We start from the raw sequence: 21,316 nt of genomic DNA on the forward strand, positions 1-21,316 counted from the left end.
ATACAAATAAATATGGCCTTAGATCTTTTATAAGCCAGGCAGGGTGTTGCATGCTTTCATCTCAGAATATAGGAGGCAGAAACAGGTAGTATTGTGTGCGTTCGAGACCAGCCCTGTCTACACAGGGAGTTTCAGGCCTGGTCGGGGACTATACAGTACAAAAAAAGAACAGGGTCTTATCTAGCTTTGCACAGCTCTTTTTTAGCTTTTTTAGATCCGAAAGGTGTATACCGACTCCCTTCGGAAGCCACTGTTTTCAGCCCGTGTCTTCTTGAAACTTGTGGGTCAGCGGGGACAGGGCCCGGCGCGGGTGGGAAGGTAGAGTGCTGGAGCGGAATTAGGAGACGGTCCCTAAAGCCACGTGACGCTAACCTTCTGCCTCCCTCCCATTTAGTACCCGCTGCACCGGTCACCGCGAAGAACCGCCCAACCGGTCTGGAACCACCGAATGGGGCGGGGCCTCCGCCCTCACCGTGAAGGCTCTCGGGAGCATCCGAATGCCTTGAACAAAGATGGCGGACGACGCTCACCGGCTGAACCAATCGGAAGGCAACTTGTTAGGACTTCGGAGAACGTTGTCACGAGAGGAGAGGAAAGGGACGTTTCTGTCTCTCTGTGCGTGCCTGTGTCCGAGTGTCGAGAGAGTAGAGGAAAGGAACAGAACGTGTGTGTGTGTGTGTGTGTGTCTGTCTGTCTGTCTGTCTGTATGTATGTATGTATGTATGTATGTGTGTAATTTTAGCCTGCTACTTGGCATCTGAAAAGTTTGGGTCTAGTGTAAGAGACCGCTAGGAAGCCGGCGATGGGCAATGAATTATGCTCTTTACTTTGAAAATTGATCACTTTATTCACTGGTTAATGTACCTAACAGCATTGTAAACCAAGGCCAGGCTGTGCCCCTGAGATGTGTGACTAGATCCTGGGTAGCCCTCGGCCCTCTCTGCTTGCCATCCCTGCACCTGCCCAGAGCTCCCTCCGCTTCCTGAAACGAGGCTGGGCCGAGGCCTCGTTCAGAGGAAAAGGCAGACCCCGCAAGGGCCTGGGGCATCCTTCCCGAATTCTGGGCAGCCTGTAACATGGCTCTCAAGTTGTGTGGGGTCAAGAGCTGCTATTGCAAGGTCACCTGTGCCTGGCCCCCTCTTTGCCCTGGCTCAGATGTTTGCCCAGCTATGGCTACCTTCCGCGGCAACCTCCCACCCTGGCTACCTGCATCCCCAGGCAAGAGGAAGCCACTGCTGCTATTACACGCCTCCACAGGGAAGGGCCCACCAAGCCCTTGCTCCTGTCAGAAGACTGGTTCTCAGGCACTGTGGGAGACTGGACTGGGAAGTGCACTCAGTGCTGGCTCGGCCCCACTTGTCATCTTTGTATAGGGTTGCTCAAGTGGAGGGTTACTTAGTGAGAGGCTTGGGGCCCACCCACTGCCTCCTTGGCCCTTTCCTATCTATGATCCCTGAAATTAATTACCCTTGTGCTTGTGGAGGGTTTCTTTCACTGGAGAACAGTGGCTATGTACCAAAGTCCCACCCAGCACTGGCAACCATTAGTAATTAAACAGGCAGCCAGTGGAACCCAGGAGTTAATGAGGTTCTCAGGGGGAGAGAGAGGCCCTTGTTAGCCTTCCAGTGCTGACTTGGGCTACTCCTGAGATGTGGGGGTGGGGAGGGATGAGGAAGACAAGAGATATTCAAGGCTTATGACAAAAAGTTTCAAAGAGCTTTGGATACCCATCACATCTAGTGGCCTGCTACCTTGCAACCATCATTACAATCATGGAGGTTTGGTCCATGTTCATTTAGGAGCAAGTTTCTCCCCAGCAGCTGGCTTCCCTGAGTATGACATCCAATCGCTTCACTTCTTTCTAAGTTCTTCCCTGCCACCATCCTGTGTACCCTTCCCCTCCCTGTCTCAGCTGTTCCTAGGCAGGTGAAGTTGGCAAAGTCTACAGGGTAGACATCATTACAGGCGGTCTCTGGAGACCCCTTAGTATTCTGATGATGAGGACCCCTCTAGCTATTTATCCTCATTCTGATTCTGAACAGGAGCTCCGTCCAGTCTGAAGTCTTCCCTCCAGCCCAGTTTCTTTGGGCTAATTGGTTGCAGGAAAATGACTATAAAGAAACTGACAGGAAGACATTGAGGGGGCCAGGCCTGCTGCAGGGGGGAGATGTTATTTGGGGGTGTCTGCCCCCTGCTGATTCATCTTCTCTTCGGCTGTTTTGTCTGGAAGCAGGACCTCCACGGTGAAACTGACTTTCTTGGCATGGATGAAGCTGTAGGTGTTGTCAAACCGCAGAACATCTGAGGAAGCAGAAAACCAAGCATTCAGGCAGTTCCCCCCCAGAGGTAGAGGGTGATGGAGGGACTGGTTTGTACTGACGGAGCAAGGTGGTGTGGTAGGAGATGGAGGCGAAAGTGGTGTAACAGCCTTTGGTCTTCTGGACCAGTCTCGATGAGTGTGTTCAGAAAGTGAAAACTGGTGTGATGCAGAACAGGCCAAGTGAGACGATGGCCAGAGACTCACATCTGTAACAGCTTGGAAGGAAAAGGTCTCCAAGGCCAAAGTCATGGCTTTGTTACACAGGCAGAATAATGTTCGCAGCCACAGTGCTTGTGAGGATACAGTCTGTGTGTGAAACCATGGGTTTGTAGTCTGTACGTGTGACCCTTTCTTCCTCACAAGTCCGACTTTAGCTCAGCTCAAAGGGTTTTAGGGCACACGGTGAGCCACAGTGGGGTTGGGCTTTCCTTCTGGTCTGCATTCCTGACTGTAGTACTGTCTCAGTTGGACCCTGGGAACCCCAGCCCATTCTGCTGCTCTGCAGACTGTATGAATCAGCTGCTTACCCTCTGGGAAGATTGATGGGACCAGGATGCTCGCTGCACGCCTGCCCATAATGACAAAAGGATGGGCTGTTCACAGAAGGAAAATTGCCCAAGGGATTTGTGCTATATAATCCATATAGGAAAACACTTTTCTGACATAAAAAGAAAGAGCTTTAGCTGGGCGTGGTGGTACCCCTGTAATCCCAACACAGGAAGGTAAGGGTCAGAAGTTCAAGGCCAGCCTGTACTATATATACACTGTTTGAGTCCAGACTGGCCATATAGACAAAGGACAGGGTGTTGGGAGGAATGTCTAAGATACATGCAGAGGCTATGATAAGTGTAGAACAATTTGTAACATTTTTGTTAATTTCTGTGTAAAACCAAAACGTTTTGGCCTTTTTGTTTGTCTACACTCAGAGCTCTCTGATCCTAGCACCCGGGAGTAAGTAACTCCTCCGACCTTTTGAGGGAAGGTTTTCTCACATCCTGTGGTGAATGTGTCTGAGCCCTTGCCAGGCTTGTTATGGAAATGTGTCTCTGAAGGGACAGACACCCTTTGGTAGGCTGGCAGGTGAGAAGGCCATTAGCTGTGCTTTCCTCTGGGAAGAGGGTGGACTCAGTTGGCAGAGACAGCTTCTAAGCCCTGGCAACTGAACAGGCTTGCTTTCACTCTCAGCCTGTTTCTTTGCAAGCTTGTTCCATTTCACTCAAATGCCCCTTCAAGACAGCTAAACACAGAACAAAAGCAGCGGGGCCTCCCTTCTGGGCCGCTTTCTGGCTTTCTTGGCGTCTTCCCCTCTTCTCACCCCTGGATAGACTGCATGAGGCGGGCAGTCAGAACAGCACCTACCAACTCCTCGTTCGTCGGCTCTGCAAGAGGCCCTGCAGATGCCCTACTCTTTCCTCTTGGTTCTGATGACAGCCTCGGCAACCCAAGTTCACTGTACTGTGATCTCCTTAGGCCAGCACTGAGATGCAAGGGCCTTACAGCAGGCACAGAGGAAGGGGCTGTCACTGCCACTCCAGCATCCGAATGTCTCAGTGTGACACTAGTCATACTGTACTCACAGGCTCATGGAGACCCTGGAGGCCTTCAGGTCTAGGGCTTCTCAACATGTGTTGGGTAATTAGCCCCTTTGAGCATCTTCAGGTTATCAGGGGCAGTGTCCCAAGGGAAAGATGCTGTTCCTTAGGGACGCAGAACAAAAGGTAGTGGAAAACGTCTAAATTACAGGTCTGGAGCCAGAGGTTTGGGTTAGAGATCTTGCCTAGCATGCAGGGAGCTGTGGGTTGAGTTCCTGCTGCTTCATAATTACTCTATTCACATTGGCTTCCTTTTTTTTTCCTTATATTCCAGATAGAGTATTGATTTTAAAGCTGTATGTAGGGGGCTGGAGAGATGGCTCAGCGGTTAAGAGCACTGACCGTTCTTCTGAAGGTCCTGAGTTCAAATCCCAGCAACCATATGGTGGCTCACAACCATCTGTAATGAGATGAGATCTGGCGCCCTCTTCTGGAGTGTCTGAAGACAGCTACAGTGTACTTAAAGCATACAATAAATAAGTCTTTTAAAAAAATAAAAAGCTGTATGTAGGTGTGTTACATTATCTGTGAGTTTCATTTCAGAACAGTAATGGGGACAGTAGACACTGTAGGAAGGAAATGTTGGTTCTTGGATTCGGAACCACTTCTCTGGGGTTACCTGGCCCTCAGAAGCACGGCCCTCGTCTCTACAACCTTGCCTCCAAATGACACCCGGTCCTACCTCTCCTACCACACTGCCTTTCCATCTGGGAAGGGGAACTTTATGCTGTGGCCTGACTCTGTTCCTCCAGGAACAAGCAGACCCCAGGCAGGTAAGTGATCTTGTAGGGAACAGATCCAAGAAGGAGTAAATTAAATTGAGGATTCGCAGTTCCATCCTGGTTGTATTGGAAAGCTGGCTATCCTTCAGATATGAGAGAGAAGCAACTGCGTTGGTGCCCTCCAGCCCCTCCATGGCCTTTGGGGAAGCACGTCCTTGATCTGCGACTCTCATCACATCAAGGACAAATGTCTTGTTTCTTGGACGGTCTGTGGCTAGGAGCCTCTAGTATCCTCTCTTAGTGTCTACACTAGTAACATAATGTGTAAGAGAGCATCTCTTGTCTATAGCTTCTTCATCTCTTAAAGATTTAATTTATGAGTGTCTGTCCTCATGCACATTAGAAGAGGGCATCAGATCCCATGACAGATGGTTGGCAGCCACCATGTGGGTCCTGGGAATTGAACTTGGGACCTCTGGAAGGTCTCTCATCTGCTGAGTGGTGTCTCCAGCCTCGAGCTTCCTCATCTTTTAAAGAAAAGTCAACCTCAAGTGTATAATGAGCTTTTTCCTTAGTGGATGACAGTGTCTAGCCTGTGCTAAGCCTTGCTCTTAGTGCAGCAGAGTGCACACATTCTCCTGAGGCCTGGCTGCTCTCTAAAAAGGGTGACCCTGCTCCCCGGGGAGCTGGATCGTGTATAATGTACCTGAAGGTAGGGAGCACCAGAACTGCAGGCCACTGGATAGAAGGATCTGCAGAGCTAGTACAGATACCCCCGTGCTGCTGCCTCAGCAACGGAGCCCAGGATGTCTCCCACCTCCCCCATAGCCTCCGGGAATGCTCTGCTCTCCAGTTGCCCTGGTAACAATAACACTGATGGGCACAGGTGCTGAGTCGCATGCTCTGTCTCTGACATCACACCATAGCCTCACAGATCTTATCACATGTGAGCTGGCATCTCTGTAAGATCCCAGTTGCGGCAATCAGGAAACAGACTTAGGAAGGCTGAGTCATTTGCCCAAGTCTACACACATAGCCAGCGGGCAAGCCCAGCTCAGATCTGAATGCAAAGCACTAGCTTGGAACTTTTCTACCCTCCATCCTTTGGCTCTGTCAGGAAAGAAACTAGAAATTTGCCTTGCTGGTGTGTAGCTGGCATACATTTGTTCTTTTTATACTATTGTACTAGTACTATACTATATATACTATAGTGTATATACCATACCATACCATACCATACCACATAACACTGTAGAATATATTTACAGAAATAGTGGAAGAGAAAGCCCTCTATAAGTATTCTAAGTTAGTGTAGGTTTCCCAGAGTTCCTTTTTGTATATACTCTTTCCCCTCAACCACAGTAAACATGTACCACACATGCAGCATTTCACATTTACCTGCTTAATGTGAATTAACAGTGTGTCCTTTTTAACGGCTCCATGGTGCTTTGCTGTAATAGATGGACCTTTTTGTAGCTATATGCTGTGCCACTGGCTTTATCAGCTGCTAGGAACTTCTTGGTCCCTCTAGCTTTATGTATTTGTAAAGGTTCCTGTTGGACACATTTGAGGACTATAACTTCTGGGTTGAAGGGATTTAAGCCAATACCAAATGACCGTCTGTGAGGGTTTCTGACACGTGTAAGCTGCCTTCCCGTGTCCTGGACCTGCTTTTTGGTCAACCTGGAGGTAAGTGGTACTCAGATTTCAGGGCTGGCCTTTTTTCTGGCATGCTATGCCCTGTGGAGATTCCCTCCACCCGCCCAGTCAGTTCTGCATCTCCTGCTTCTAACTGTCTGGCTGCTGTCTCAGACCTAGTCAGCCTTAGACAAAGCCTGTGTACTTCAGGCTGACCTTAACTTACAATCCTGTCTTAGCCTCCTAAGTGCTGGCATTGCAGGAGTGCTCCACCATGCCCAGCTCCCAGAAGTAGATGTTCTGAACTCCTGTTCTCACCTGTTACAGTGATTCACCTCTACTTGGGAATATCAGGGCAGAGCCCTAGCCAGTGTTAGCTATCTGGGACCCCTTAAGCAAGGCACTGCATTTTTCCAATTCTACTTTTCCTGTGCCAGGACAGGTGACCCCAGAGCGTGCCCCTTCCTGTTCTAACACCGTGAGGTGACCAGTCCTCTGAGGAAGGGATACATCATAAGCAGAAAGGTAATGCACTTCAAGTGTTGCCAAGACTCAGATACTTACAGATGCCTGGCTCACTGCAGGTGAGGGTCCCATCCTCAGGCACCATGTGGGAATTGTATCTCTGGTTAGGCAGCACCTCCGTCATCTCCCCTGCCCGCTGCCGTTCCCCCATCTTGGTCTTCAGGAAAATCCCAAAACCCACGTCTGATCCCTCCGACATAAACTGCCACCTGCAGAGGACATCCACCCATGTGTGTATGTGTGTCCATGACAGCTGGGTTCTTCCACCCCAGTCTACCCACTGGCGTTTGCGAAAGCTCGGGTCCCTAGAAGCACCCGGTCCTACCTGAGGACACAGCCCGGGAAAAGAATCTCATACTCCACTTGGTGGGAGGAGCCTCGGGAGATCTGCACGGTGTGTTCATACTGCTGCTTCACCTGGTCTCGCACGTAGTACTGCTTGGGAATGTCACCCCCATAGTTGATCTAGAAACAGAGCACGGGGTGAACTGGGGTGCACATCTGAGCTAAGGTCCTCCCCACTGACATCCAGCCGGTGGCCCATACCTTAGATTTACACTTGGGATTTCCATCAGGATCTGTCATGGTGCCTCCGTATTCCACAGGCAACTGGTCAGGGCTGATATGTTTGAGTAAAACCTCCTTCCAGTTTGCTGGCAGGAGAGAGAAGGACAGAAAGGTGTCACTAGGCAAGACTTCATACCTGATGGCCAGCCCTGAAGAGGCAGAAAGGTGGTGGGCCCTACCCTAAAAGGATATATATATGTGTGTGTGTGTGTGTGTGTGTGTGTGTGTGTGTGTGTGTGTATGTGTGTGTGTGTGTATATACACACACATGGGGCACAGTTGTGGGCAGGAGAACCATTAGTTTGAGGCGGGAAGGTAGCACCTCCTGAGCATGTGATATGTGCTTATGGAGTTAGGAAGAGCCACTCCGCAGAAAACAACCCTGTCTGGTCCAGGATTCAGAAACTGGGTGCTGCTGTCATCACGGCGACTGACCAGCTCAACAACCTCAGGAACCTACTGCATTCTGAGCTGCCTGCTGTGCAGGATTGTGAGGGCAGCAGAATAAATTGAGGATATCTAAGAGGGCTTTGTAAATTAGTATATTACCTCTCCCAAGAAAGGATATAAACATCAAAATAAAAGCCAAATGGACAAAGGTGGGGACTGTGTTCCATGCAGAGGGGCACACGGCAGGACCAGAAGTCTTGAATCCACGGGTTCTCCCCCAGTGATGCTGATCTCCCATCTTCTCCCACACTTCACTGGGCTGAGTCATGACATACTGAGTGAGTACCTCACTGTAGAGTGACCTCTTAAATGGGCTCACTTGTCTGTACTCTGCCCACGTCACTTGTTTTGAGCTGATTGGCTGCTTTTTGTTGTTTTTCTAACCAAATCCTCTCCTGAATGGAGCAGCAATGCTGAGAACTATTTTCCTAAGAAAGACGAGCCTGGCACAATACCTTAATACCACAAACCACTCTAATTATATAGACTATCAGCTGACTGTAAGTCAACAGCTCCAGGTCGGGGACTAGCCTATTATCCTCTGCACAGATGACTGTAACTCCGACTGCCCTGTGTCTGCCCACCCTCAGGTATCTGTGGCCTTGGGGTGATTTCATTGGCACTGCTAAACTCCAGTGACCACCCTGAAGTAACTGTTATCTCTCCTCTGTTGGGGATCTCGTTTCTTCCCAATGTGCCTAAGGCACATTTGGTTGAAAGAATTTTAAGTGTGGGTAGGGGAACAGACTGAACCTCCTACATAGCTCTGCTGCCAGGGAACCAAACCACCTCACGCACTTGGTGGGTGGTAGCTGCAGTAAAACCAGAAACCATAAAAACTGATTGCTCTGACTTTCTATCTTCTCCGGCTGAGCGGGAGAGCTGGGTTAAGGCAGAGGCTTTCCCATCTCTAGGAAATACCTCCACAGCCAACACTGGGACTCCGGTGCCTAAGCCCCTCTGTTTGTAACAGGGTCTCAGTAACCAAGGCTGGCCTTGAATTCACTATGTAGTTTCAACCTGTTTCTGCCTCCCTAGTCCTGAGATATCATAAATATATTTTTGTTCTTTTTTAAAAACTCTATTTCTGTCATATGTGTATGCAGTGCATGTGTGTATTGGGGATGGTGCATGTGTGGAAACAGGACAGCCTTCAGGAGTTGTTTCTCCCCTTCCACTGTGGAATCTGGCAGTCTTGGCTCAGGTCATGAGCCCTGGGTAACAGGCATCTGCCCACCTGTGGAACCCACCCAGCCCATACTGTTGTTTTGCGACAGGGCCCCACTATGAAACCTGGGTTGGCCTTGAACTTAGAACCCAGCCCAGACAGGCCTGGAACTGGAGCTTCTCAGCCTCCAAAGTGCTGGGATCATAGCCGTTCACCACCTTCCCAGTCCCAAGTTGCTGCTCTCACTTGACCTTAGCCCAAAGGTCAAGAAGCAATTCCCGGCACTCGGGAGGCAGAGGCAGGCTGATTTCTGAGTTCGAGGCCAGCCTGGTCTACAGAGAAAGTTTCAGGACAGCCAGGGCTACACGGAGAAACCCTGTTTCGAAAACAAAAACAAAAACAAAAAAAGGAGAAGCAATTCACAACCGCCACGTGTAGTGCGTTATTTAAAGCAGCCTTGTAGGCACCTTCAGAATCTCTATTACCCCTGCCAGCTCAGCTCCAGAGCCTGTTTCATAGCCATCAGTCCACTCCTTGTTGCCAGGGACCTGGTTCTTGTGTGTCTTCCTGGCTGGTTTTGGGGTCACACATTCTCCCCACTTCTCTGCATATACAGTCCCTACTTCTCTGCCAGTGTCACTAGTGACTTCCCACTCTTTCCCACTCAGTCTGCACTTGAACCTGGAAACCCCCCCAAAGTTCACTTCAGACTCCTGCATGTTCAGCATAGGCAGGTCTTGCATGGCCAGCCTCAGTGGGCCCACATTCGTCCCGAGAGTTGTTCGCTCTGGCCGAATACTACTATCCCTTCATTATGTGCAGCCCATTGAACTCTGATGTTTTGCTTCCTAGGTAAGTTGTAAGCCCAGCCAGCCTTTCCTCCTCTTTCCCTGAGGATACTGCCTCAGCTTGCATCATCTCTTGCATGGGCAACACATGGCATGCGACCTGGCACCTGGCTTTATGGCCTTGCTGCTAAGTACAAGCCAGTTGTGGTACTCTCTGCCAAGCACTTCTCTGGTTCTCGGGGCCTAAAGAGTCGTGATCTAGCCTCTCAACATGGTGTCCTGTATCCGTATGGCCTGGCTCTGGCTCCCTTTTCAGTCTTGACGTTTGCTACACCCGGCTTTGTAGTTTTTACTTTCTGCTTAGTTTCATGCGGCCAGCTCTCTCACATTGCTGTATTAGCTTGGGCGGACATGGCTCTCATATCAACTCAGGAGGGATGGGTGTTGTGCCGAGGCGTGACTGTACATCATGGTTTCCTCTTTCTTCCATGTATCACACCATGCACATTTGTATCTCTCTTCCCTGGGAGCCAAGGGACTCTGCCTTAATAATCCTGGCAGCCTGACCCCTCATCCTGGATCTGGCACAGAAAAGGTATTTGTCCCAAAATGGTCTCCATGGTACCCTCTTGATGCTCTTTCTAGTGCCTTCTGGTTTGTTCCATGGCCTTTTCTCTGAAGTCCCCTCTCTCCTAACTTAGGCCCCTCAAGGATAAGCACTGGAATCCCATTGTTCTCTGACTGCATGGTGAGCCCAGGGCTTGCTCTAGAGTATGTGAGAAAGAAAGTATGTCCTTATGAAAACAGGTAAGTGGGGAGCCACCAGTTACCATGCAGACATGGCCAAGTCCAAGAACCACACCACACACAACAAGTCCCGCCGCAAATGGCACAGAAATGGCATCAAGAAACCCCGGTCACAAAGATACGAATCTCTTAAGGGGGTTGACCCCAAGTTCCTGAGGAGCATGCGCTTTGCCAAGACGCACAACAAGAAAGGCCTGAAGAAGATGGAGGCCAACAATGCAAAGGCAGTGAGTGCACGCACAGAGGCCATCAAGGCCCTGGTGAAGCCTCAGGCCATCAAGCCCAAGATGCCAAAGGGCCCCAGCCGCAAACTCAGCCATCTGGCTTTCCTTGCTCACCCCAAGCTTGGGAAGCAGATTCGAAGCTACATTGCCGAGGGTCAGAGGCTCTGCCAACCAAAGCCCAAGGTTCAAACCAAGGCAGAGGCCACAGCTCCAGCTAAGGCCCAGGCTTCAGCTCCAGCCCAGGCTCCCAAAAGTGCCCAAGCCCCTGTGAAGGCCCTATAGAAAAGGCTCCTGCCAATGTGAAGACAGACGGACTGCTGTGTCACACCTGCCTGCATGCTATTTGCAAATGACCAGTGACCTATATTGTTTTTACAAATAAACTTGAGGCAAGGAAAAAAAACATAACAGGAAGGCACAGACTGTCTCCACTTGCCCCTGTGTCCCAACGACTCCTAAAGCAGAAGACAGCCCCCGAGGCTGTGGCCATACCTCTAACGCCAGAGCCAACTCGGTTCACACACCTCTGTAGAGTCTGGGCTACTTACCCCCCAGAACCATGATCTTCCTCCGAGTGTCCTCACTTAGGAAGGGTTTGATGAGGTTATAGGCCACAGGAAACAGCTTGGGAGCTGGAAGAGACAAGACCATGTGAAGCGGAGAGCAAGGTTAACTCAGTACCACCCACCTCTGCCCATGGGCTAAGTGGCTTAGCGTGAGGCTCAGCCATGCATGTTTGAGGTCCAGCTCCCAATCTGTGCAAGGGTCGTGGCCACCTAGCTTCCCACTATGGCAGCACCAACCTGAATCCTACTGGGCCTGGTGGCTCAAATGCTCTGGGAGCTGTAAAGCATCTGTACAGGTTAAGGTCAATGTCAGGCACTTGGGACCCTCCTTTGGCTCACTGTTCACTCAGTCTGCCCCCAAGTAATAGTTTCAGTCTCGTGCTCCCATGTGACTTCATCACCAGAAATTTGCAACTTACCTTTAACAACAAACAGACGCTTCAATGTTTCAGGATAATTCTCTTCAAACATGGTGAGGAACTAAGGGATAGAATTGGTCTAGTTTCAGTAGCTCAGGCCTGCAGGCCACAGCACCCCCCACCCTCTGAGTAAGCCTAGCTGAGCAGTTCCTCCTGCCCCCACACCCTGCCTCTCACCTCTCCATAGGCCTCCACTGCAGGTTTCCAGAGGTGCTTGAGGCCGAGTCCTTCACAGTCATAAATCATGGTGATGGTCTCTATCTTCTTCCCTAGCTACAGGGACAGACAGACAGAGACAGCCATCACTCTACCCTGCTGGAGAACTAATTCAGGGTCCATGCTGACCACTCAGGTACACACAGAGCAAGCAGTGCATGGGGGCTGGACCCAGGTTTTTCACATGCAGGTATCACCTACGGAGGAATACTGACCTAGACATACTCCTCATCTTGCAAATGACTGGGTGGATCAAGATCATGTCTGAGGTCCCCTCTGTCCTTTGGGTTCTCCTGAGGGCCTCTGTCTTCCTGCCAATGACTGTGCTCCCTGGTAGCACCAATGCAGCCCCTGGGCCTCTCACTCAGGCATAGATGCTCTCCATCCTGCCTCAGCTCTAAGGAAGCAGCAAGTTGAACCTCTTTTGTGTGCCCAGCCTCTCAGGGGTTCTGTACTGAGTGGGCTCTTTGTGAGCATTTAAATAATAGTCCTGAGAGGCACCCACACTTTAATACATCTGCAACTTGTGGGTGGGGGTAGGGGTGGGGAAAAAGGTGAGGGACACCTCCGTCTTGGTCCTCAGTCCTTCCTTTCTTTTTAAAAAAATTACATCTCTTTCTCTCTCTCTCTCTCTCTCTCTCTCTCTCTCTCTCTCTCTCTCTGTGTGTGTGTGTGTGTGTGTGTGTGTGTGTGTGTGTGTGTGTGTGTGTGTTTGTGTGCTACAGTGTGCAGCGCAGAAGACAATTTGGGGAAGCTAGCTCTCCTCCTCCACCCCATAGGTTCTCAGCCTTGCTGGCAAGTCTGTTTACCCACTGAACCATGTCTTCAGTCTTTGTCTTAGCAAGGGAATTGTTGCCCTGATCTCTTGAAAGTACACTTGGAAAAGCAGGGGTTCTGAGTCCATCTGCGCCAGGAGTACCCCCACCCCCATACTTGCCCAAGGGCAGCTTAGTCCAAAATAAGATTTCACTGGTCCTCACAGAAACAAAAGTTCTCCAACAATGTAGTGAGATGTTTTCTTTGTCTTTTGTTTGTTTGTTTGTTTTTGTTTTGTTTTGTTTTCTGTCGTGCTGAGAATTAAACCTAGGCCCTGCCTGTGTGAGGCCAACTGCCTTTCACTGAGCAATATCTCCAGCTGTAATAATTTATAGTTTTGCTTTTCTTTTGCTTGTGTCCAGGGTCTCACTATATAGTCCAGGCTAGCTTCAAAATCAAGACCCTCTTGCCTCGGACCTGTAGGAGGCAAGAGGGTCTTGATTTTGCAATCGTGGGATTGCAGGAGTGTTCCACTCAGCTTGCTGCAATGCAAGGTGGTTTTTGCTGTAGTGGGTGGGGAAGCCCTGAGTGTGCTGTGAGCGCTGTACCAACTGAGATCCATCCCTCACCCTAGTGAGGTCTTCTTAAGCCAAGCGTCTTCGGGTAAAGGACTGCCTTTCATTCCCAGATCTTCCCTGTACACCGTTCCTATACTTTGTGGGAATTCACTGTGGCAATAACAGATGGGAATTTTAAGTTTTACTTAGCAAAAGCATGACAATATGGAGGTGCAGTTCAGTGGTGGAGTAGAACACTTGCCTAACACACACACCAGGCCCTGGGTTCAGTCTCCAGGCAAAGGAATGGAGGGAGAGAGGAAATGAGAGAGAGAGAAGAGAAGAAAGATGGATTGAGAGAAGAGAAGAAAGATGGATTGGTGACATTATGTTCATCTAAAACCTTGAGATTTCAGGTCTATGAAACACAAACCCTGAGGCTGTGCCTCCACCCATGTGTGACATCTTGCCTCTCCACGAAGGCCTCCACCGTGATCCAGTCACTCTCAGTGGCAGGCAGGCCACCCACCCACCTTTGTGGTCTGCTGGATGCACTCCTGCAGAAGCAGCTCACAGTCTCTCATCTTGGTCCTGAGCAGGTCCTGCTTGGAGGCGGAGAACAGCAGACCTTTGGCATCCAGAGGGCCGATGATGTCGTACCAGACAGGGCAGCCGTCCAAGTCGTAGCCACACCTGCCGCCTGACAGATACTGTTGGATCACCTGGCCAAAGACATAGTAACAACACCTGGTGGGCAGGCCCAAAACATCCACGTCTTTCCCGGTTCACTAGTCTCTCCCTCCACCTCTCTCCCTTGGGTGCCTGAAGATACCTATTTTGTGACTATAGGGACTCTTGGCAATTTCAGCCTGTCGTCTGAGGCTCCCAACCCAGAAGATCATGATATGAACTGTGAGTCTTAGAAGCATCCTTACACAGGAATGGAGAGGGATAATTTGTCCTCACCTCTGGTGGCTGCCAGCTGATGATTTTGTCAATGTCCTTTTGCTTCCGGAATTCCACATGCTGCAAATATACAGATTTAGGAAGTACGGAGCGGAAGAATTAGGAAGCATGAGGTGCGTGGTGGAGGTGGGGTCTTGAAAAGGAAGGACAAGGTCAGCACAAGCCGACCACCAGACCACAGGTGACCCCTAGAAGGACCTGAACAGGAGTAGAAAAGGAGGCCCCAGTTTCTTCAGCTACCTCAGCAAGAATATCATTGTTGACTGCTCCAGAAGTAGGAAAGCCTGCTATTTCCAGGGAAGGAAATGCACTTTGTCCCTCAGGGATAAAGCAACAATCGTTGGCTGGGTCACACAAACCAAAATCTATGATGGGGTGGGTGATGGGTAGGCAGGAGAAGTCCAGGCAAGACGTGAGTCAGATGGGAGGAACCATGGTAGCAATGGATGCTCACCTTTCGGAGCATGGCCTCTGACTTCTGCAGGTCAAAGCTTCGGGCTGCAACAAAAGCATGGTCAGGGTTGGGTATCAGACTGCAGGTCTTAGGGACCCGCCTCCAGGCTGGGGCCAAACCCCCTTGTGTCCGCCCAGCCAACTGTCAACTTTGGCTCAGAGCCTTCACTGAGTGCTTGCAAAACAACACAGCCCTGAGTCTGTGGAATAGACAAGTCAAGTTCAAGGCAGTTGGGAGTGGGGTCAGAGTATCTGGGCATATAATCAGGTAAAGGGTCATATCTCAGAGAAAGTGAACCCTGGATCCTTTTATCAATTGGCCATACCCCACAAGGACAAAATCTATCTCTGCCACCGAATAACATCGAACCCTGAGAGATTGAGCCACAGTTCAAAGATGAACACAGCTACCCCAGAATCTGGGGCCAGAGTTGGCTGAACATCTTGGAAAGGTCGAGGAGTTGATATGCCTTCAGCTAATCCTGACATTTCTCTAAAGGACCCACACATTCTTTATAGGAGTGTAACGGGTTTTTGAGTCAGTTCACCTGGGCCCACTCCAACAAGTTGTTCTCAAATCTGAACCCAAGATTTCACTGTCCCTGAGGCCACTCCTGATAACCAGGGTTGCCATGAGTACCAGTTGTATGTTACTCTCTACTCCAGAGACAGGGTTGTCTCTGGTCATGCAACAGCCCTCCCAAAACATGCATTCTATGCTGTCCTCAAGGGCCTTCCTCCCACGGTGCATCCTGTCCTTGGAGACTTCATGACCATCCTAATGCTTCCCTTTTGGATGTTGTCCCCCTGGTCAGGGCACTTCCCAGTGAACCTCATGAGCTGAGCCCAAGTCTTGTTTGCCCCTTCTCCGATAAACCCTCAGAATTCTCTTGGCAGCAGTCATGCCTTTCATTCAAGTGGAGCTTAGAGTCAAATGAAACCCCAAATCCTTCACACCTGTGTGCCAGCTAAGCCTCCACCCTCTCTATAGAGAGGCAGGGCCTTCAACACATCTCCCATCTGTTCACCACAGTCCCCTTCATTTCATCTATTCAAAGAGTTTCTGAGACTGAGCCATTTGGCCTCTGATCTATGACCTGTCCCTCCTGGCTGCATGTCCTCCATGGATTTAATCGGCATCTAGATCTGCTGATAGCCTTAGAACCCAGACTCACAGGCTGCCCTTTGGGCTGTAAACGACCCCTTCACCATTGCTCTCTGGGAACGGGAGCATACACCCTGACTCTGCATTCCTGAAGTCCGATCCTCTATCTGAGTCAGGATGGTATGTCTAAAGGTCTGACAAACCTGGGTGCGGTGCCATGGTAGGCTGAGACAGCTGGCTCTCAAGTTTACAGTCAGCCAGGACTACATACGAAATTCAGGCTTACTCATGCTATGTACTAAAACACTATCTTAGAACGAGAGAGAGCGAAGAGGAAAGAAAGGAAGACAGGAAAGGCCAGTGAGATGGTTCAAAGGATAGAAGGGCACACTGTGCACACCCAGCAACCTGACAACTTCAGATTGCTCCCCAGAATTCCTGGAATGGAAGATAACTACACAGAGTTATCCAGTCCCCTCCACATGTGCACCGTGGCATACACTCCACATCCCCCAATCTCTCTCTCACTGTCCTTCCCCCCTTGCTCACCCCACACATACTACACATCTTAAAATACTTTTTAAAAAATGAGAAAGGGTTGGCCAGGCCACCGCCACCATGCATGCCAAGTCCTTGCTGGCAGATCTGAGCAGCCAGTCTGGCAAGCTGGGCTTTGGAATTTCCTCACGACCACCCTTCCTGTGCCTCCAGCAGCCAGCGCAGCTTTTGGACAAGTGTAATGTGGGTCTGTATTGCAGCACCTCCACCAAGTGTGTTTTACCTTGGACAAGATACTATGTATGCCTGACCACACATACATAAGAAGCTAGAACTGCATGTCCTTTTGTAACACAGGAGATAGACCACGAAAATGAGCTTCTCACAGAAGAGAGGAGGGCCCTTATCTTCCGAGAGAACAGGGATCCAGAGGGTAGTTAACAGTATGCATCCTTATCTGGGGAAACTTCAGTTGACGATTATCTGCCAAGAGTCCAATGTTCAGGGTCTTCTCCGCTGCGTCTATAGAGTCCGGTCTTTCTAGGCCCCTTCCACGCTGCTCACAAGCACCTGAAAGCCTGGCTTGGGGCACTGAACAATAGCTTGGTCCAGGAGCAGCCAGGTTTGCCCATCCCATGGCCCTGTAAGCTGCAGACTCAGCTATGCTATGCTCTCTCCCAGGGCTCCTACTGCCTCTGTTCTGTCTTGCTCACTGACTTTCCTTGCTGGTGTGGGTACCCAGATCTCACTTGCAGCGAGAGAGGCAGTGGGAACTCAAGTGTCTGTGGAGAGGGCCAGCAAAAAAAACTGAACCCCAAGCTCATACCACATTCTACTGCAAAGGTCTCCTTTAGAATCAAAGAGGTGAGGGGGGAATAAAAAGAGGTTGGTTTATTTTTAAGGCAACAAAAGCCCCAATTCAAATTTGGAATAGGGTCTGATTAAGCCAGAGCTGCTGCCCAGAAAATCGGAGACACAATACACTACAGAGGGGAAACTTCCCCCGCTTTATGAAGCAGACGTTGAAACCAGAGGTGTAACTCAGAGATAGAAATGCTTGCCTGGCTGGGCGGTGGTGGTGCACGCCTGTAATCCCAGCACTTGTGAGGCAGAGGCAGGCGGATTTCTGAGTTCGAGGTCAGCCTGGTCTATAGAGTAAGTTCCAGGACAGCCAGGGCTACACAGAGAAACCCTGACTCCAAAAAACAAAAAAACAAACAAACAAATGCTTGCCTGGCATGCACGAGACAGACCCTGGGTTCGATCCTCAGCAGCTCAAAGATGATTACAAGGTAATGCTTGCCTTCAGGAGCAAGCAGCTCCCTTCGAAGAAGGAGCCGTGGCTTGCTGGAAAAGGTGCTGGCCCTGTGCTTACCATTGTCTTTGTGCCCTCAAGGAAGTCCCCTGCCCTGACTAAGTTTTCTCATCTGGAAAATGGGAATGGCCATCCTACAAGGGTATGGCTAGTCTCAGGCATAGGCCCTGGCTAAACTATCAAATAGATCTTATACAAGTGGTTCATGCCATCCCAGGATAATACTAGCAAACATTTAGTGTCTAGGAAACCAGCTGCCAAGACCCCACACTGGCCCGAGTGGCAGAGCTGTCCAATCAATCAATGGCTCTCTCTCTCTCTCTCTCTCTCTCTCTCTCTCTCTCTCTCTCTCTCACACACACACACACACACACACACACACACACACACCTCTGCCTCCTAGCAGCAGCTCCAGGACCGGATCATCTTGGAGCTGGCCCTTTAAGGAGGCTACTATCTTCCCACTTTCCCTGCCCACCTTCTTCTAGCCTTACCCTTTCAGCAAATGCTAAGCCAAAATTTCCTCCAGCATAGACTGACTTCATTGCCACCCCCACACCACCCCTCCACCCTCTCTAGGTGGACTGGGAAAGGGGCCAGATCATACAGGTGGAGGGGTAAGGGTGGGCAAATGACGCTTCCAGAGGCCCATACGCATCGCTCTCCTGGGTGCACCTGTCCTGGGGTGTTGCTAGCAGGCCTCCTAGAATAAGTCAGCTTTATTAAATTTCTGGAAACAAAAATGACATCTTTTTGTCTGTCACTAGTCTTCCGGGGCCCAGAGATGTACGGATGTTGCCACAGGGCAGGTCTTGTCCTCTTAATGTTTATGACAGAAATCTACCTAAAAACTGGAGCTCTGCTCATCAAACTCAGGAGAATTTTCTCATTTATATGTCTGGCAATAAAATTTCTATAAAGAAAAATGAAAGTGTGTCAGAAGAGCCCGGAAGTTGGTACCTGCCTTGAATAATGGAAAAGGAGAGGGACGAGGACACAAGGTGTAGGAGTGGGGGCCAAGTCTGGTCCTGACACTAGCAGCATGTCCCCATCATTCCACAGTTGGTCCTTGTCGTGCCGTGTCTTGCAAAAAGGTTAGGCACCCTGCCTAATCCACTTCATAGAGGAGGAGCCTAGAGATCTATGACCTTGGCCCAGATGTCACAGCAAAGCTGGCACACGGCTAAAACTAGAACTCAAGACCCTGGTCTGTGGAGGGGGGGAGTAGTGCCCTCCTCAGTCCCCAAGCACAGTCCCCTTCATTCAAGCTGACAGGATCAGGACCCCTGGTTTTAATATCAGCTCTGGCTTCAACTTTCCACATAGTAGGGCTTTTCTGGGCCTTAACTTTCCTTATGTCTGCAGAGCAGACTTACAGAGTAAACGAAAAGGCTGCCGACAGTCCAGACCCAGAGACTCGCATCTTCTTCCTGCCTGCAGCTCACCCAGCAAGTCCCTTCACCTGTCTGAGCTTCCGTGTCTGTATCCTGTAGAAGGGCTGGGGCCTGGGGGGATTGCCAGCTGTCTTTCTGTCCCAGCCTGCCAGGGATTCCAGAGGACATCCTTCTATTGTCCAGAACACACCCCTGTCCCAGCCCCTCTTCCCTCACCTCGGAGCCATCGAAGGAGGAAGTAGTCATCTGGATTGGGCAGGGTGGGCAGCACGTCCTGAACATTTTCTCGGAACTATAGGGAGAGACAGCTGGGTGAGTGGGCGGGCCCGTCTCCCTCTGCCCAGAGCGCTCCTCCATGGGGCCTTTGCCAGAGCCCTCCTTTACAAAGATTGTAGACACTGGCTGTGTTGCAAGGGGAGCTGGGTAGGAGAGGAGGGCACAGAAAGGGAAGAGGACACTGCCCTGCCTCACTTATGAGCATATCTCCCTGCTAATCTGATGAGCAAGTGACAGATAGCAGGCACTCTGGTCATGCCGCAGCAAATGCTGTCTGTATACCAAGCACCTGTCATGTGTACAGCACCCGTCTTGGCACTCTCCCAAAGCCCCTAGAGGTGTCGCTGTCTCCATTTTACAGATGGAGAGATGAAAGACAAAGAGGCTCAGCAACACTTCCAACATCTGGATACAGATGTGAGCCCAGATCCCAGGCTCTTTCCTCTGCCGCCTTCCTGCCGCCTTGGTAATGGAATGGGGGAGCAAAGGGAAGGAAGCTCGGAGTCTCAAATGACTTTGTTCAAAAGTGGTAGTGGAGCTAGCTTGAAAGACTACAAAAGAAGCCAAGGGAGAGGGATGGACAACCAAGGTGGAGCAGACAGCTCCTGCAGGTGGCCACAAAAGGGAAACATACTAGGAAAGCCACCAAGGGAGGTGGACAGTGACCCAGGACAGCCACCCCTATCCCTGATCTCTCACTACCCAGCAGTAAACAGGCAGCTTGCTACTCTCCCCAAGCCTCCTATGACAGCAGAGACCTTTATCTGGTTACTGACCTGTAGGACACCTCCAGAGGGGACCAATGAGGACTGGCCACCTCTGCCCTTTGCCTTAGGTCAGCTAGGTCTAATCAGACCCTCCCATCCCCCAAAAGCAGCTCCCAGAGTTAGGACAATGGTCATCTAAACAACAAACAGAAGGCCACCCTTCACCAAGGACCTCACCTAGCCCTGGCTTAATCCCCACCAAACCTACGCCCAACAGACTTAGCCTGCACGTCAGCAGCAAACCTGGCATGGGAAAAAAGTCACACAGCAGCAGCCACATCTGCTGCCACACTCTGGAATAAATAAGAAACTGCACAACTGGGAACACTGGGGCTGGACCCCATCAATTCTGATCCCGTGCAACTGAGGAGATAAAGTCTTTTGGCCAGAAGTGCCAGCTCCCGAACTTGAATGGAGTAGATAAGTCCCTCTCGGCCCAGGTGCCAAGGCAATGTCTGGTCAGGTCCTTTCCTTTTGAGTGGCATCAGACCTTCAGGCAAGGGTCTGGGTTGCCAGGGTGGGGAGAGCTCTTCTCTCCGAAAGGATCCCAACCTAGTGAATCCCGGGCATCTTAGACTTCACACACAAAAGGTGCCCAACAGACAACTCCTCTAATTTCATCGAAGAGCACACAGGACAGGGTTTGGCCCAAGGTCGCACAGTGACTTAGTGCCTCGAAAGAGCTAGGGGGAGTTTGCCAAGGAGCTGTCAGGGGCCCTTCCATATGCCACTGCCCCAAAAGAGAAAAACCTCCCGGAAATGGGAGGAAACCTGGGGCCCTGCCCCTGTCCCACGGCCCTGCTACCAGTCCCTGCCAGCCTGGAGGGTGAATGTTGCCTTTGTGCCCTCAGCTGCCTCCCAAGGCTTCCAAGCAACCACTTCTTCCCAAGGGGGCACCTCTGGGGCTGCTCGTGCTGAAGATCGCGATGACCAAACTTCCTGAGGTCCTCACCCTGAAGGAGAAGCGGTCCGCTGGGCACTAGCCAAGCGGGGGCGATCAGTCGCCCGCCCGCGAGGACCGTCCCTTGCAGCGGCTTTTCAGCCAGGAGCGAGGGCCACAGACAGGCCAAGAGCAAGCTCACCTTGGCCAGTGCCTCCTCCTGTTTGGGGCTCAGGTCACCGACTCTGCCGCTCATCGTGGCTCAGCCTCGGGGCGCGGTGCCTGCGGCAGCTGATGGAGCTCCGACTCGTTTGCCGCCGCCGCAGCCGCTGGAGTAAAGTCCCAGT

At 50.8% G+C, this 21,316-nt stretch overlaps 1 protein-coding gene and 1 pseudogene across 1 annotated transcript; one reads left to right on the top strand and one right to left on the bottom strand.

Annotated features, from left to right (window-relative positions):
• Positions 1-822: 822 nt before the first annotated feature.
• Positions 823-21,316, bottom strand: Sec14l2 (SEC14 like lipid binding 2). Its single transcript, XM_021176986.2, has 12 exons — positions 21,172-21,316; positions 19,263-19,338; positions 14,736-14,779; positions 14,282-14,341; positions 13,849-14,037; positions 11,964-12,059; positions 11,787-11,847; positions 11,350-11,433; positions 7,344-7,450; positions 7,123-7,262; positions 6,837-7,006; positions 823-2,301 (listed from the first exon to the last, which is right to left on the bottom strand). Exons 1-12 carry the CDS (start codon positions 21,223-21,225, stop codon positions 2,171-2,173), a joined length of 1,212 nt encoding a protein of 403 aa, XP_021032645.1. The 5' UTR covers positions 21,226-21,316; the 3' UTR covers positions 823-2,170.
• Positions 10,610-11,128, top strand: LOC115032328 (annotated as a pseudogene).

Source organism: Mus caroli, chromosome 11 (genome assembly GCF_900094665.2).
Source record: "Mus caroli chromosome 11, CAROLI_EIJ_v1.1, whole genome shotgun sequence".
Classification (NCBI taxonomy): Eukaryota; Metazoa; Chordata; class Mammalia; order Rodentia; family Muridae; genus Mus; species Mus caroli.